Source organism: Lissotriton helveticus, chromosome 6, assembly GCF_964261635.1.
Source record: "Lissotriton helveticus chromosome 6, aLisHel1.1, whole genome shotgun sequence".
NCBI classification, from domain to species: domain Eukaryota; kingdom Metazoa; phylum Chordata; class Amphibia; order Caudata; family Salamandridae; genus Lissotriton; species Lissotriton helveticus.
Window position 1 is genome coordinate 36653508 of NC_136067.1, and position 18171 is coordinate 36671678.

At 45.8% G+C, this 18171-nt stretch overlaps 1 protein-coding gene across 2 annotated transcripts in view; it reads right to left on the bottom strand.

The window, feature by feature from the left end:
* DAAM2 (dishevelled associated activator of morphogenesis 2) overlaps positions 1 to 18171 on the bottom strand; it is a 648121-nt gene that overhangs the window by 77467 nt on the left and 552483 nt on the right. For both annotated transcript variants that reach the window (XM_078647328.1, XM_078647329.1), the window contains 3 exons: positions 12194 to 12300; positions 10988 to 11076; positions 8100 to 8268 (listed from right to left, as the gene is read on the bottom strand). In XM_078647328.1, the coding sequence (XP_078503454.1) occupies positions 8100 to 8268; positions 10988 to 11076; positions 12194 to 12300 (365 nt within the window). The remainder of the gene's footprint in view (positions 1 to 8099; positions 8269 to 10987; positions 11077 to 12193; positions 12301 to 18171) is intronic.

Below are 18171 nucleotides of genomic sequence, written 5' to 3' on the forward strand. Positions count from 1 at the left end.
ATAAACAATATTTTGCTGACTAGTCACTCCAGCACTTGTCTATGCTGAGGAAAACTAACCTTCTCTCTGTCTTCTTTGCTAAAACAACAGGTGAAATAGTTGACTAGATTGGGAGCTGTATAGGCTTACACCTGACATACTGCCCAACCCAAGGGCCAACACCAACCAAGAAACTAGACGGTGGCTGCCAAGGGATGTGTGACGTTACAACGCATACTTTTACAACGCATACCTTTACAATGCATTTTTTGCAATGCAACATCCATTACAACGCATTCCAGTACAACGCATGCCATTACAACAATTTTTTAAAAACTACCTTTACAACGCATTCCATTACAACGCATACTACCTTTACAACGCATACCATTACAACGCATAACATTACATTGCATGTATGGTAAGTATTGGATAGTGTAGGGGTAAAAACGTACTATTCTAACTCCAGGGGGTGCAACAGTAGGGTAAGTGTTGGCTAGTGTAGGGGTAAAAATTACTATTCTAACTCCAGGTGGTGCAACAGTAGGGTAAGTGTTGGATAGTGTAGGGGTAACAATTACTATTCTAACTCCAGGTGGTGCAACAGTAGGGTAAGTGTTGGATAGTACAGGGGTAAAAATTACTATTCTAACTCCAAGGGGGTGCAACATTGGAGTAAGTGTTGGATAGTGTAGGGGTAAACATTACTATTCTAACTCCAAGGGGGTGCAACAGTAGGGTAAGTGTTGGATAGTGTAAGGGTACTATGCGTTGTAATGTTATGCGTTATAATGGTATGCGTTGTAATGACATGTGTTGTAGTGGTATGGGTTGTAGTGTCATGCGTTGTAATGGTTGCGTTGTAATGGCATGCGATGTAATGAATGTTGCGTTGTAAAAGATTCGTTGTAATGGTAGTGCGTTATAAAAGTTGCGTTGTAAAGGTTGTTTCCCCTGCCAAGAGCCCAAATTCATCCATCCGGTTGGCAGCCCTTGAGTGGGGAGTGTGAGAGACATTTGAGGTGAGATCCAGACATTTGCAGTTGTACCATGAAGCCTCAAGAGAGCACAGTCAGCACTGACGCAACGTGTACTACAGGCAAAAGATTGGCTGAATGTTAACACCAACGGGGCACCGTGTTCCCTGGCTCAGTATTACATTTTCTCGAGGTAGCTCGCGGCGACACACAAAGCACAGAAACTCTTTCCAACCAATGACTTTGAAGCCAAACAAAGTAAATTCACAGTGATAGCTCCGAGTGAGGGATTAGTAACCTATACCTATAGGAGAGGCAATTACTGGCACACGAGGGATCCAGTTACTCGTTCCTTTATTCCGCCCGACCCACCACCCCCATCTCCAGGGCAGCACCGATGCCGCGACTTCAGACTGGAATAGTTCCGAAGACAGCATAAGCATCAATGTCTGTTGGATTGTTAGTGGTAATAGTAGGCACTAATCCCCAGTAAATTCCTGATTTTACACTCTTGCCAAGGATTCATAGTACGGCCGCCGTCCGACAAAGGTTTCCGCTGAGCTCACGGAACAGTCGAAACCCTAACCTGAACATGACGCCGGCGGCCTGAAATCCTGTCAACCATGGTACGGTGGGTTCATGGGAGGAATGTCTGAGACAACGTTCCCATGGATACAGAAGAGTAGGAACACATCTGAATCCAACCAGGATAATCCTGGCTTGTATATATTACTTGTCCAACGGCAGCCCGTGAACGCACCTCCAGACCCTTGGCGATGCTCACCGGTTTTTGAGGTCTATAATCAAGTTGGGGTTTCGACTGTTCCGTGAGCTCAGCGGAAACCTTTGTCGGACAGCGGCTGTACTATGAATCCTTGGCAAGAGTGTAAAATCAGGAATTCCAAACCCCTCACGCTCCCATAAGGCTTTGTTCTTGTCCTCTAGTGGCAGAATATTCTAATAGCCTTATAGGCCTTCGAAGCTGGGCTATACCGGCTATTAAAGTCCCGCTCCCTTGTTAAAGGCCCTCGCCTTCGGCTTGGGGCCTTTAACGCTGGAGAGGGCCTTTAATAGCCGGTATAGCCCTCTACGGCGGGCTATAAGGCTATAATAAAACATGATGGCAAGGACCAAACTTTGCAAAAATACCACCGGTGTTTTGAGGATTTTATGGCATTTGCAATTCAGTTACTCTTGTTCCTAATTGACGGTGTTCATTGGGGCGAAGGCTGGGATCGCCGAGAACCCTATGGAATGATATGAGGAGACTTGGAAATTGAACGATGCTAGACATAAAGCAAATGTTAGATGGGACCTTCAGTCTTTCCAAATCTTGAAATTGCCTGATCTCCCATTTCAATGTCTTGAACTCTCTCCATTACTAGATTGTTCTAGCAAAACACTATCGAAAGAGTTGGTCGGGGATAGAGGTGGTCAATCTTCTGCAGAATGTTGGTGGAAACCCAACCCGGAGCTCAGGGATGAGCTTCCACTAACCTCTCACTCTGCAACCTTCATTCTCATTGGCTGCGACCTGGGACGGAACAGTAGAGAAGAGTCACAACTTTGTCGGCAGCAAAGGATGACGGAATGTAAGAGAATGTGCTTTTGAAGCGGACGCCAAGCGGTGATCGGGGAAAGATTTATCATTAATAGTTCTCTATGGCACTTCATCCCCGGGTGTAAGTGGGATTGTGGGAATATCTGTGCAATGATGAGATCACAAGAAGATTTATCTTTAGCAGAAACTGATTGGATATTTCGATTGGTACCGAATCGGTATATTTTACCGATTTTTTATCTACATTCCGTTTTCTGATTCTGTATGAGTCGGTATTTAAGAGTCGGAAAATACATTTTACCTACATCTGGCCCTAATTACGAGATACATGAATATCCTTGATTTCCAAAGAGAGACTTAAAGTGCTGGCACTCTTCCCACCACTTTCCAGATGGGTCAAACAACATTTCTGATACTGAAAGAAAACACTGCTTGTGGTCAGTGTTAATAGCGGTGCCACCATCACTGAAGGCCAGATCCAGGCTGGATCCCGCCGCGAGTATCTAGTCCAAGTAAGAAGCCCCCTGGGATGAAAGGCAGCAGTGTTTTCATGCTCTTACTTATTTATCAATAAAATGGTGAACTCTTCAGTTTGGTTGACCACTTCCTTATTAGGCTGCAAAGTGTTTTCAGAGTTTCAGAATTCTTTTACTTTTAGTCCCAGTGAAATCTCGAGTGTGACGGACGTCATTCTGCCAGAATGTGAAGGTTGATCATGGCCAAGAAAGCCTTCCAGTACAACCCCACTCCTTGTTGTGGCTAAACATCCTAGTATACTGCTAGGACGACTTTAGAAAGGATTCAGGGGCATATTATCAAGGGGGGCGATATGCAATTTTCGCCGGTTTAGCGGCCGTTTTCTATCGCCCTATTATCAAGCTGTCGCTAACAGCAGTTAGCGACAGCTTGAAGGCGATAGCGAGCGGTTTGGGGCCCGCTTTGCATGTCAGCGATATTTATCGCTAATGACATGCAAAGTGGGCGTACCCAACCCTGAAAGCAGTCGCTAACGTCGCTATCGCCTATTAACAAGGTTGGCGTAGCGATGGAAATATTCCCGCTATCGCCAAAAACTATCGCCTGCTCTGACCAGTTATGTTATCCAATGGGAGGTGGATAACATGGCTAAGAGCATTTCGTCGCTAATGCGTGAATATCGCTGTATTCTCAGCAATATTCTCGCATTACGCCGCTATCGCTGGATATTTTAGCACAATGGAGAAAAACATTGCTAATAGCATGTTTTCCCTGCTAACATATCCAGCGATAGGCAGCAATAAAAAAAAGTCGCTAAGAGCATTTAGCGATCAATATCACTAGTTGTTGGTAATATGCCCCTAGGTTTCTTTAATATTTACGTCTAGTTTTCCATAAGCATTTTACAAGGGTTTCCTTTCCATTTACAGTGGATAATCCAGTTATAATGCAAAGTGCCTGTGTAATCCAACGGGGTGGGCTTTTGCGTAAAGAGGGCGCCTAAACGGCAGTAGTGCTTTACCCACTCAATCCAAAACCATCCATGAACTAAGGGTCATTTCTTACTACCGTTCTGCATCCTATGGCCTTAAATGTGCAATTATTGGTTGAAAAACATTTAGGTTCACAAACAGACTGACATTCATTCATGCCACCGAAGGACAATATGGTGAGCACACGTATGACACAATCCGTGTGACTGATACATGGTATTCCAAGGCCAGAATTTGGGCGGTCATGCTGATGCATACATTGTTGGTACAGACCAAGGATGTTACTCATCTTCAGCTGATGTTGGTGTGAACATGGATATCCAAATGTAAGAGGGTGCTGGTGAGGTCACAAACCCCGCGTTTAGACCGCAAGACACCCATGGCCACGTCATGGAATACTGCCCTTCATTCCAGGCCACAGCAACGCGCTGTTGGCACTGACCATGCACACAAGTCCAACACTAGGGTCCATATGTATGAAGCAAATTCGCATTCGCAAATGCCGAAATTCGCAAAATGGTATGTATAAAGGAAAATCTGGTGCAAAATAAGGAATCGCAATTGCATTGAAGGAATCGCAAATTTTGCGATTCCTTAAATGCAATGTATGAAGCAAAAAAAATTGCAAATTGTCCTTAAGGAATCGCAAATTGTTGGTGGTAATTTGCGAATTCCTTGAAAAATGCCAATTTTTGCATTTTTCAACAGTGCCATGTGACGCACATACATGCCCTCAGGGTAAGTATGTGCGCCACATGTGCACCCATGCTTATTTCAGGGGTGCAACAGGGTGTCCTTTGGACACCTCTGCACCCTTGAAATTATTCTCAATTTGCGATTTTCAAATTGCGAATCGCAAAATTGAGAATACCTTCCCATTCATTCCTATGGGCCTCCTGGCCCATAAAAATGAATGGGAAAGTATTCCTTAATTGCGGTTCGCAATTTGCGAATCGCAATTAAGGAATACTAAGAATTTGCAAAAACATTGCAAATTTGTACATACATACGAATTTGTGATTCTCAAATAGCGATTTCTAAAAAAATCGCTATGTCAGAATCCCAAATGGGTACCTTGATACATATGGCCCAAGATGTTTTCCAACACCTTTGCCATGCAGTCTAGCAAGGAAATAGGTCATCAGACGGATGGGTCCTCCGATGAGCCCTATTGGTAAACGAGCACGATAGGGACTTCCGTGACACCATTCGGTGAGATACTGAACCAAAGACACCGCGTGCATCAGCACCCTTGACCACCATTTAGAATTAATTTCCAACAACGACTTTGGTAGCCTACCCGGTCCTGTGGTCTAGATTGCTTCCGCCCATGTAGCCGTTTAGCCACGCTCACTCGGACCATTATTTTAGAAGAAGGGTCTGAAGTTTGTTGCCCTAAGGTGAGTCTCAGATCTGTATGAAGGATCTGGGATGGCACTTCAAATGTAGCGACTTCGTGAAGTGATAACGGGGTCCAAACATGTAAAAGAATACAATAGGATCCACAGCCGACTACAAAATTGAGCACCTCAATCATAAAGTCCCATATATATCAATTTCTGTGCATTGAGCCTTTGGGACCTGCTGTGGTTGGGTCCCACTGGAATTCCAGAGGAAGATTCAAGAAGCGTAGCGGCAGCACCAGATAAGCAGTCACGGCAGAGCCAGGGATAAACTTTATCAATATGTTTTTATTCTTCTCAGTAAAAATCGGAACAACAGCCAACGCGTTTCGGTCCCTTTGAAGGAACTTCCTCAGGGCTGCAAACAATGTAAAACAACATATAAATGTTTTAATTGAACACGCACCTTCACGTATTATGTCTTTATGTATTTATATATGTGTATGTACAATGTTTTTTAGATACATTGAGAATTTGTGTGATTGTCTTGTATTAGTGCCATTTGTTTTGTATATTGTGATTATATATGTATGTTGGTTTTGTAAATAGTGTATATATGTGTGTGTATTTATATGTTGTTTTACATTGTTTTCAGCCCTGACGAAGTTCCTTCAAAGGGAACGAAACGCGTTGGGATCTCCCATTCAAATCCACTGAGAGGTTCTCTTTCCAGAGTTACCTCATGCCCCCAGTATCTCACCAATGGCTTGTAAACATGGCAACAGATAATGTTTGAAGCTGACACCATTAGAGCATCAGTAGAGAGGCTTCAGGGGGTTGGTTCCAGGCACCCTTGAGGCTGGAGGAGACCCCATGTGTACTTACAAAGGGCTCATGACTCAGTGGCCTCACACTGCTGGCCCAGCAGAGAATCACCCATCAAATCAAGAAACACCCCAGTCCTCCACACCCGTGTAGCTGAGTTTTCTCCCTGGGCAAGGTAACCATTGCTGTATTTTCCTGCGTGTTATTGCTGTGTCTGTAAAGGCAGTTGTTGAAAAAAGCACTGGCAAAGCTAGCAGGTCTTGGCTCTGCTGAGTAGTAGGCTTTTCCAATGCGCGTTGACAACTGCATGAGTGTGCATGCATCAAAGCGCTGTGTATGCATGGCTGGCAATTTTGAAATCTTTTTTTTACGAAACAAAACCCAATCCAAGATGGCTGGCAATGCACATGCGTGTGTTATGACTCATGAACACACATGCGTCTTGATACGTGCACACACGTAATTCATTCAGAGATTTTTAATTGACTGTTAATATGGAGGAGAGCCATGTTGGTGTGGTATATAATAAAATATATTTAAAAAAAGAATAATAAGTGGCATAATGCACAAAAATGTATGTAAACAAGCAAGTGTTACTTTGCTGTTGTCGAGCTCTCATTAAAAATAAAAAAGAGGATTTTTTTTATTTCTGTTTAACATGGGGAGCAAATTGGGAACAGAGATGGGAGCAGGGTGTGAAGCATTGGGGAACGGGGCTATGGGGAGTGAGGAAAGCACAGAGGGAGAGGAAGATACAATTGGGGAACGAGGGCAAAGAAACACATGCACTTCGAGGAAGGGTTGAAAGTAAAATATAAAAAAAATAAGAGTCCACTCAAGTGAACAGTGAATAGGATACTACTCATCCAATCAGAACCTGTGAGGCCGGAATGGTCCGGGAAGGACAAACACAAGAATAGTGAGTAAAGGCATCCAATCAGAAGCACACAAAAGAGACAGACAAGAAATCCATCCAATCAGGAGAAAGGGGTTGATCCAAAGTCCACTCCAAAGCATACTGGAAATAATATGTCTGTCTACAGACAGCTTAAGCTCTATATAGCAAAGACCTAAGAAGGCATCTGAAGACTCATCATACAGAGAGTGGCCTTTCGGTGCTCAGTATGTGGCCTGCCTGTTTCAGATTGGCTGCCAGAGGGCAGGGGTGGGGCATGGTCAGTGAGATTGGAGGGGTGTGGGCGACGATGCTTGTCCTTGTGAGGTTACATCCAAGGAACGAATGGTATTGATTGAATGTAAAATATCAAATGTTGTCAATACTGTCATTGATTCTTTTGGAATAGCCATTGCTAATGACCAATTCTTATGTCTGTTTTTTGTATCTCTCTTTGATGTCTTTTTAATATTTTGAATCTTTGTTTGCCATTTTATCTATTTTTATTATTGCTGAGAATCATGTGATGTACATTCTGCTGATGTTTTAATTGAAAAAAACTTTTTTTATATACACACATTCCTGTTTTTTTCTCCTTTTTCTAGACTGGTGAAGTATTATGGTGTGATTGTTTGTATAAATAGTGCACATATGGATTTGTTAGACAATTGTCAAGAGTAGTTGTTTTTTGAATACTGACTATAGTACCCTGGCTCTTGGCTGTAAGGGGTCGCTCTTGTTTTTTTACACTTAACCCCTTCCATGCTGCCGTCGGAACGCTACCTCGCTGGTGCTCCCGTCGGCCAATGGCCGACGCGGCCCCACCCGTTTTGCGGGAGTGCCGCACTTCCGCAAAATCGGCGGCGTAGCCAAGGTGTTAATAATCAAATACATGTCAACATCAACACAATGACACCAGGGACACCTCATGCCATTCTGCGGATGCCTGCTCTGAATGGATCTTCGTGAAAACTGGACTCTGCATTAGCAGACGGCGACGTGTCGGCTGCTACAGTTAAACGACACACGGCTCCGGCTCTCAGGGCTTACCTGTCTATGCTGGACTTGGTGTCGGCAATCTTATTCAAGCTGGAGACCTTGAAGCCGAAGGCGTTGCCTCTTTGGCCTTTGTTCATGTAGTTTCCAAAGGCCAGGACGATCTCCAAGAGCTGTTTCAACCGCTTGCTGCGGGTCAACTCTCTGCAGGCGAGTAGAAGAGCTAGAAACAAGAAGGAGACGTGTAAAGAGAGCGAAGAAAGGCGTCCAGGAAGACTTAGGAACACCCAGGTGACAGGTCGGACAGCATCATAACAAACGGAGTCTGAGGACCTAGGGGCAGATTTACAAGCCCTTTGCGCCACTTTTGCGTCACTTTTAACATGGGAAAAGTGACGCAAAAGTGGCGCAAGGGGCTTGTAAATCGGCCCCTAGTGAATACCCACCACAGTGCATGCCGGCATTGCCTCGCAAGCAAAGGACAATCACATGGTGCCTACAGGACTCAAAAATACATCTCAACCTCATTTATCGTAGAAACAGAAATAGGACTCATTGTTTCTATCATGTTCCCACTAAGTGGAATCTTTTCACATTTCTATGCAAACATCAGCCACTAATATACAAATCCCCAACAGGAACCATAAGATTCATAAAAGATTTGCCCAAAGTTACAGTTCACTGTAAAACTGTGAGCTCATGCTGCCCTGAGGCAGCGCATTCAAGTGAAATACGGATCGGCTGCTTCAAACCGACTCCATGTTTCACTGTGCAGGTGCCAACCCGCATGCACTTTAAGGAGGAAGTGGGGATCCCTTTGCAGGTGGGGGCAGTGAGTCACTTCAGCAGCCTCCATAGGGTATCTGGGGGGTCAATAGGACCCCTTTACCCCCATCCAGAGGGCTGCCATCAGGGGGTGCACTAACCGAGTGCCACTTTTTTCAGGCGTTCTTTCAATGCGCTTCCTGACAGCTTCTTTGCCTCTGCGCCCACGCCCATATTACGGCATGGGCAAATATATCCCGTTGTTCGCATGGGACCACGCCTCCATTCAAATGAGGGAACGCTCTTTAACGATAGCACCGACGCTGCATACGCACCAGCTCTATCTGTATTACTGAAGGGGCCGCACAAGCGTCTCCGGCCCCTTCTGTTATACCACAGTGCCCCGGGGGTGCACAAAGCAGGCGCACATGCCCGTTGCGCATCGGGAGCACTTTGTCATACGGTCCAAGGTGGGAAAGTTTCCAGAAATGTGTTTTTGCTGACAATGTAAAAGCACATTGATACTATTTAATGCAGCTAGGCCCAACGTGGCGATTGGTTTGGCAGACCAGATGGCAATCTATTTGTTGCCCAAAAACTACCCCTCACAGAAAGATAAGCTGGGTGTTTAACCCAAGTGTATGGAGGGTTTCAATGTTTTTGCTGCTCTGATTTGGTGTATCTGGTATGGAAAGAAAATGGCGAGGAAGCGCTTGGAGGGGCCGCCATAAACAGGGCAATCTTTTCAATGCCATGCTCGATGGCAGAGCCTCATTGGTTTAAGCCGGTCTAGACAGCGGGAAACAACCTTTACAACGCAACTTTTATAACGCACTACCATTACAATGAAACTTTTACAACGTAACATCCATTACATCGCATGCCATTACAACGCAACCATTACAACGCATGACACTACAACGCATACCACTACAACGCATGTCATTACAACGCATTCATTACAACGCATACCATTACAACGCATACCATCACAACGCATAGTACCCTTACACTATCCAACACTTACCCTACTGTTGCACCATCTGGAGTTAGAATAGCAATTTTAACCCCTACACCTTCCAACACTTACCCTACTGTTGCACCCCCTGGAGTTAGAATAGTAATTTTTACCCCTACACTATCCAACACTTACCCTACTGTTGCACCCCTCTGGAGTTAGAATAGTAATTTTTACCCCTACACTATCCAACACTTACCCTACTGTTGCACCCCTCTGGAGTTAGAATAGTAATTTTTACCCCTACACTATCCAACACTTACCCTACTGTTGCACCCCCCTGGAGTTAGAATAGTAATTTTTACCCCTACACTATCCAATACTTACCATACATGCAATGTAATGGTATGCGTTGTAATGGTATGTGTTGTAAAGGTAGTATGCGTTGTAATGGAATGCGTTGTAAAGGTAGTTTTTAAAAATTCGTGGTAATGGTATGCGTTGTAATGGAATGAGTTGTAATGGATGTTGCGTTGTAAAAAATGCGTTGTAAAGGTATACGTTGTAAAAGTATGCGTTGTAATGTCATACATCCCTAGACAGCAGCATCGTCTCTACCTCTAAAAGTGGCGGTGAAACAGCAAGGGGGTGGAGATGTCCAATGATTGCTGGTGGATGTCCTGCAACCACCCACCTCTAAACGAGGACCGTCGACTCTTATAATGGAATTAACCGCTCTGCTAAGATTACCACTCTCAAGGGTGTTATCATACCGTACTACAGGTGGGGCTCTGGCATTATTGCATGGGTAAATAAAATGGTGGTTCCTTCCAGCAGAAAGAAAATGGCGTCAGCAGATCACATAATGCTTCTTTTGTCATCAGCTAAGAGGGGTGTATTGTGTTAATAGTTAATACGAGGGCAAGAAATGGGAAACCATAGCAAAAAATTACTTCTGTGTTATTCCCAAAGTGTGCCATGAGTACACACTCCCCGGGTCTACATTTTACACTAGTTAAGACCAGGTCAGAGCGGAGTGAACGCTAGCGCTATCCCGCATTGCCGCTACTGTGGTAGGAAGAGTGTTTCTCATCTTCAGGCAGAATTTCCCCTTCTGTAATGGGCAGTAAGTTACTTCCCCTTACACCACCAGTGGTAACCTTCACTCCCACCCACCCACCCTTCTCAGCCTCACATAGAAGCAGTGCACGCGACTCACCTTCCACCTTTGGCTTCGACTCCGCCAAGCGTTCGGGGAACTTCTTCTTGAAGAACAAAGCCTGCAGTCGATTCTGGTAGTGATCGATCCTGGAAAAGCGAGAGTGAAAGGACGTGAGGGGCCGTCGTTCTAAAGACCACCATCCACTGATGGAGGGTCTGCGGCAGCCGTGAGCGTGCCTTCACTCCTGCTGCCGGCATGTTTCACACTACGGGCCCGATTCACAGAACTAACTTAAGACAAAATCCTAAACTTACTACCATTTTGTTATTCACAGAAGGCACTTACTCATTTTGGTATTCACAGAAGGCACTTACTCATTTTGTTATTCACAGAAGGCACTTACTCATTTTGTTATTCACAGAAGGCACTTACTCATTTTGGTATTCACAGAAGGCACTTACTCATTTTGGTATTCACAGAAGGCACTTACTCATTTCGGTATTCACAGAAGGCACTTACTCATTTCGGTATTCACAGAAGGTACTTACTCATTTTGGTATTCACAGAAGGCACCTACTCATTTCGGTATTCACAGAAGGCACTTACTCATTTTGGTATTCACAGAAGGCACCTACTCATTTCGGTATTCACAGAAGGCACTTACTCATTTCGGTATTCACAGAAGGCACTTACTCATTTCGGTATTCACAGAAGGTACTTACTCATTTTGGTATTCACAGAAGGCACTTACTCATTTCGGTATTCACAGAAGTTAGGAGTCCTTAACTTTAGGACTCCTAAATGCCTGCTGTGAATACCGAAAGTCTTAAAGTTAGGATTTTTCTCAGTTTAGGAGTCCTAAAGTTAACTACTCCTTAACTGAGAAAAATCCTAACTTTAAGACTTCCGGGTGTTCACAGAAGGCATTTAGGAGTCCTAAAGTTAGGAATGAATTTAGGAGTGAAGTTTCGTCACCTTACTTCACCTTATACTCACTCATCATTTCGGTATTGTCTTTTCTCACTCAATTGTCTACGGACAGAGTGATGTGTCTAATAAATTCAGTAGGACTACTCTCCTATTTTATTGTCAACATGTTGGTGCGTAGAGTTGAGTGATAAGCCGAAGATGTGGCTGGAACCAGTGTGATCCCACCTTGATTGACGCCTCCGACAGCCCAGCGTGGCCAGGATCAGAGCGTACCCTGGCCAGAGGTGTGCTCCCCGGTGGATGCATCTGCCCTGGAGGACCCATGCGTCGTACCTGCTCATTTCGTAGAGGAAGCGGTCGGCCCGAGCCATGCGATCGATCTCGTGCTTGTGCTCCTCCAGAAGATCGATGTCGCTCTTCTCGGGAACAAACTTCAGAAGCTGAAACACAGAGAAGCAAAGTCAAAGCCACAGAAGTAAGGAGGGTTCAATTCAGAGCAGGCAGGAGTGAGATCCAGAAGAAAGGAAGAAAGAAATGCACTGGTTGTTAATGTCTAGCGGTTGAGCCTCCTTCGCCCTCTGGAGACCTGCTCACCAGTGACCCACAGTGGGTTTCGGGTTCACTCCTCTCCCCTGAGTTCTGCTTATGTCATTAACCACGTCACATTAACCCCTTGTCTCCTAGCCACATTCCCCTGCTGTGCTGGGGGGAGGGGTGGCGCGCGCAGCTCCCAGGTGCTCATGACGAGCTCAGCTCGTCATGAGCCACGGTGCTCGTGTGCTCATGACGAGCTGAGCTCGTCATGACCACACCCGTTTCTTTAGAACGCTCGCATAGCAGGGGAATTTGCCCAGCGTGCGAGCGTTCTAAAGCATGAGCACACGGGAACCGTGGCTCATGACGAGCTGAGCATGGGAGGGTGTGGGAACTGGGGTTACCAGTTCCCCGGGGGTAGCCTGGCATGAGCAGGTAGGCACCCGAAAGCTCAGGTGTTAAGTGACTACCCAACACATGCATCCACTGAGACAGTAAGTGCACGCAAGGACTTAGACCACACCAGTTACGTTTGATTCAAATTACTAAGGGGCTGATTTCGACTTTGGAGCTCACAGCACCATCCCGCAGCAGCAGCGGTTGGGAGAACGTCGCCAAGCGAGCTGCATCCAGACTGCCGCACTTCGACGTTCCCGCGGGCCTGTCAGTGTGTTGGTGGCACATCCATGGTGGCGGCATTCTGCGACTCTAGGAAAAAGCCTGCAGCCAATGCCGGCCATACTGCGGTCCCTCCAGTCAGGCAGGTGCACTGTTTCCTTGCATCAAGTTGTGCAAGAAAACAGTGCGCATACCGAAATGACGTCAGAGGCCACCAGCTTAGCACCGGCCACGTCACAAGGGCATTTTTGTCCTACAGCCTTGTGTTATTGCCCTATGACCTGCCATTTCGCAGACCTTTTCATGGCGGTGTGCCCGCCATTAAAAGTTTGTCATAAAGGTAGGTCGTAATGAGGATGCCGGTGCAGGAGCCGGGATTGCCTCCATTGGCCGCCTCGGCCTCACCTGCCACGGGAGCAGGAATGTTGGCGGAGGTGATGGTCTGGAGGCAGTCTCCTCGCCCCCATTGTAATCCGGTGGTCGGACCACCAGTTATGCGAGCAGGTGGACCACCAAAAAGCGACAGCAGTTTCCGGACCACCAGGGTCGTAATCAGGCACAAAGGGGCTGATTCACAGAACTAACTTAAGACAAAATCCTAAACTTACTACTTTTGGTATTCACAGAAGTTAGGATTTTGTCTTAAGTTTGTCTTAAGACAAACTTAAGTCAGACTTAAGACATACTTAAGACAAAATCCTAACTTAAGACTGTCTTAAGTCTGTCTTTAGTCTGTCTTAAGACAAAATCCTAACTTCTGTGAATACCAAAAGTAGTAAGTTTAGGATTTTGTCTTAAGTTAGTTCTGTGAATCAGGCCCAAAGTTATTAAGAAAACTCCAACTAGGCTATTCGTACCGACATGCACACCGTGTCGAATGAGCGCCACAGGGTAGGTGAAAGTCCATGTCCCCCTCCGGACTGAACTTTGAGGGGACATTTACCTACTTTGTAGCCAAGCGGAAGGCATCAGCTCCACGCACCAGTCAAGCAGCGCATCAGTTTCCCAGCCTCCCGAGCCCACCTTTCGCCGCACCCGCTTCGCGGGTGCCGCTTCGCCGGTGGGTGCTGGTAGAGGCACTTTCTTGTAGGATTGAGGCGAGGATACCGGCAGCAAGACTCCAAGGCGGTAAGGGGCGCGAGGGACCAGCGGGGCTGCGAGCGTGCGGGGACTTCATTTCCCAGTAGTCCCTGCAAGACCAAGGAAGAGCTTCCGGTCCGCTCTCCCTGCTGGCCCGCCCCCCGCCCACCTGAGCCAGCTAAAAGCGTCCCTCTCCCTCCACCTCGTGGGACATTTACCTACTTTGTAGCCAAGCGGAAGGCATCAGCTCCACGCACCAGTCAAGCAGCGCATCAGTTTCCCAGCCTCCCGAGCCCACCTTTCGCCGCACCCGCTTCGCGGGTGCCGCTTCGCCGGTGGGTGCTGGTAGAGGCACTTTCTTGTAGGATTGAGGCGAGGATACCGGCAGCAAGACTCCAAGGCGGTAAGGGGCGCGAGGGACCAGCGGGGCTGCGAGCGTGCGGGGACTTCATTTCCCAGTAGTCCCTGCAAGACCAAGGAAGAGCTTCCGGTCCGCTCTCCCTGCTGGCCCGCCCCCCGCCCTTTTGCACCTCCTACAAAACAACACTTCCCTCCCGCAGCGCGGGACGCAGCTCGGGCGAAGACAGGGCAAAGACAGGGCCGTTTGAGGCCGTTCGAGGACGGCAGAGGACGGCCCAGGCCCTGTCACCCTGCACCCCACGACAACCCCCCTGGGCCCCCTTGAATTATTTAACGTACATTATTGGGGATCAGGATGCGTCCCAAAACAAGAAGCACGTCCAAGAAAGCAACACTGGTGACGCAAGTGACCGGCCCTATAGACCTGTTTATATCCAGGGTAAATGACACCATTGACAAAAGCATCATCTTACTGGAGAAAAGAGTCTCTTTAGACCTCATACAGGCAAAACGATCTTCGCTCGGCTCAATTGCTACTGCAAATTCTCCTGTCCATCAGGGGGCAAACAATAATAATTGCTCCTTACCCCTGCCACTAACCATCGTTCCTATGGTGACTGTTCCAAACTCAGTAGACTTATCCGTAACCCAATCGGACTCCGATCAATCATATGTTGATCTCGACGCAACTCCTGATCTAGAAGCTTGCCAATCACCGGATGAGAAATTAGTTCAAAGTCCCATTTGTAATTCCTTACCACCTGAGCCAGAAACGTATGTAGAACCAACAAAAACAAAGGAAATCATCACTACTTTCCCAAAGGAAATGCCAATCATCAAGGGAAAATCAAAAATAAAGAACCATAATTTGATTACTCCTACCCCAAATCCCTCGGCAGGTATACCCTGTTGGGTGGAAAACATGGTTATGGATCTAAAATCTGACCTTGAAGCTAAAATTACAGCACAGATCAAACCACTCATATCAAAGCTGGACAGACTTACGTCATTAATTAACACTAAATGCAGTTGTAAATTAAGTAGAAACGGTCCTGCCCCAACACAGGGAGCAAAGGAAACACCTCAAAAATCACCTAGCACCAAACAAATAACAGGTAAAACAGTTAATCCTAATATTTCACAAATTAAAAAAGCGGCAGAAACACTTCCTTTAGCAAAAAAAGGGAGCAATTTGGAAGTCTCCCAAAACACTCCGGAGGTGGTAGTTCTTCCTTCTGCCATACAAACAGGTTTAGTAGGTCAATCAAAAACAAATAATAGACAAACAAAAGGGAATCTCACTATCCCACCAGAGACCCCCTCTCAGGAAAATCCATCAGATCTGAAGACAAAGCAACCTCGGCCCAAAATTATTAACTTACCCCCGGAAGCCTCTCCCCTCGTGGTGGTGCTAACAGCGGTGCCCCCACTGAAGGAGGGTACGAGAGAAACTTTTGCAGAGTTGAGGAACAAATGTGCCCAATGGCTCCAACTCCACAGACCATTACCCGCACATATTAGGGGTGACATCTTCTCTGTACGTAGAGGAGACTGGGTTGGTAGAACCCCGAAGGCAATAGCGGGGGATGTCATCAGTATCAAATTCAGGGAGATCGGGGCGTCAAATTATATCTGTAATTCGCCCAACAGAGGTCCTGCTACAAAAATAAATCCCCTCCCCTTGTCTTATTTTTTATCTTCACCTTCAAGGCAGAATTTTCCCTTTTATGCATATCCACCAAACCCCGGTCCTGCTAATCCCCCCGAAAATAACATATATCATCCCCAATACTACTTAGATAGGCCTAATTTCCCACAAAACTTACAACATTCAGTTTTTCAGTGGCAATCACCGGCCTTATTTTCCCAATTTGCACACCAACCAACCCAACACCCCATCAACCTACCACAATATTCACATCACACCTCCCAACAAGGGTGGCAACCTCACCAACCTCAGCAACCAACGCATTTTAGTATCCATCCTTGGCAACAGCCGCGGCAAGGATGGCTTCCTCCATTCAACCCACTAGGCCCAAATCATCATGGCAGAAATAGGGACGAATGGAGAGGCCAGGACCACCGGACAAAGTGCAACGATTCCACACGTTGGGATAGTTGGAATGGCCCCCAATTAGAAAATAGATACAGCCCCCTGGAATGTGTTGATTGACTACCACAATCACAACCTCAGGAAGACTCCCAACCTCAAATAGAAAGCCCGTTAGTCTCCCCAGTCTCAGAGACCCTACCAGCTCCTGAGATCCGAAATGAATTTAAAAGTACAAAAAGTTCAAGGGATAGCGTAATAATCCTGAGCTTGATCTCGTGGAACACTGCGGGATTAAAGACAAAAATAGAGGATGGGACAATCCTGTATCATACGCTTAATCACCAAGTACTATGCTTACAGGAGACATGGTCCCTACAAGAATACCACCTGCAAGGATTTAAAACGTACTCGTCCCTTGCGCAGTCGGGACATACAGGTAGACCAAAGGGAGGTCTCTGTATTTTTATAGCCAACACTATCCAAAACGTTAAAATAAAGGTTATCGAATTGGCACAAAATTTGCAGATCCTTGGTCTTTACTTCCAGAAAAGAGAGTCGATGATTATTATCAATTTTTATAACAATCTGGATGAATTGGACTTCGAGAAAGTCTTGGCCCACCTTCACGAGAAACTAATTAATTTAAGAATGAAACAAGGAGAAGGAGGCCCGGTAAACATATTATGGGCAGGCGATTTCAACCTACACGCCTGTACCAAAACAAAAAGAAAATGTCCCGGCATGGTGACGGAAGAAGGCCTCTTACTCACTCATTTTTCCCATAATAAAATGGGAAGGCAAATGAATGATCTCCTATCCGATCTGGATCTCCAGATAGCAAACACCTCGGACTATGGGGAAAACTCACTTGCACCTACCTACATTGGAAGAGGCTACCAAACTACGGTAGACTTTATAATTATATCAGCATCCTTACAACTAAGAGTAAAGAACTTTGAAGTAATACCAAATTCCCAAAGCGACCATGCAATTCTAACTCTGGAAGTCTCATTAACTCACCAGAAATGTTCTCCAGAAATAATAGCTAACGCACTGACTCAGGAAGATATTAACATGGATAAAGTAAATGGGTATTCTATAAAATGGGAGAGGACAAATCCAGAGGAACTCACTAAAGAGCTAATAAGATTAGTCCATCCCCAAATTGAAATTTGTTTGGATACAGCCACCAACGATACGGATCTTTTAACCAACTTCGCCCAAATCATGGGAAAAATTAAGGTGTTACTAACAAGAAAACAAAAACCTACCTCATCCAAGCCTAATGGCTGGTTTAATCAAGAGTGCACCAAGGCTCATACAAATCTAAAGCAAGCCCTAAATAAAAAAGAAAGGGATCCTAGAACAATAGCCACTCTCAGAAGTGAATATCTAAAAATAAGAAAAAGGAGGAAAGAGGAACTGAAGCGAGAGCTGTGGAATGAACTTCACACCAGTGCCCAGGAAAAAAACTCTAAAGCTTTCTGGAAAATTATAAGAACTCCTTTTTTGGCAGACGACATTTGCCCAAAAATCGAAGCTGCCATAGACGCTGTAACTTGGGTGTCACATTTCACCAGCATCTTCCGAAAACCAACCCTTGATCAAGACCTGGAAGAAGAGGAAAAAATACCCTCACCATACCCAATAGATATAAGCTTTGATA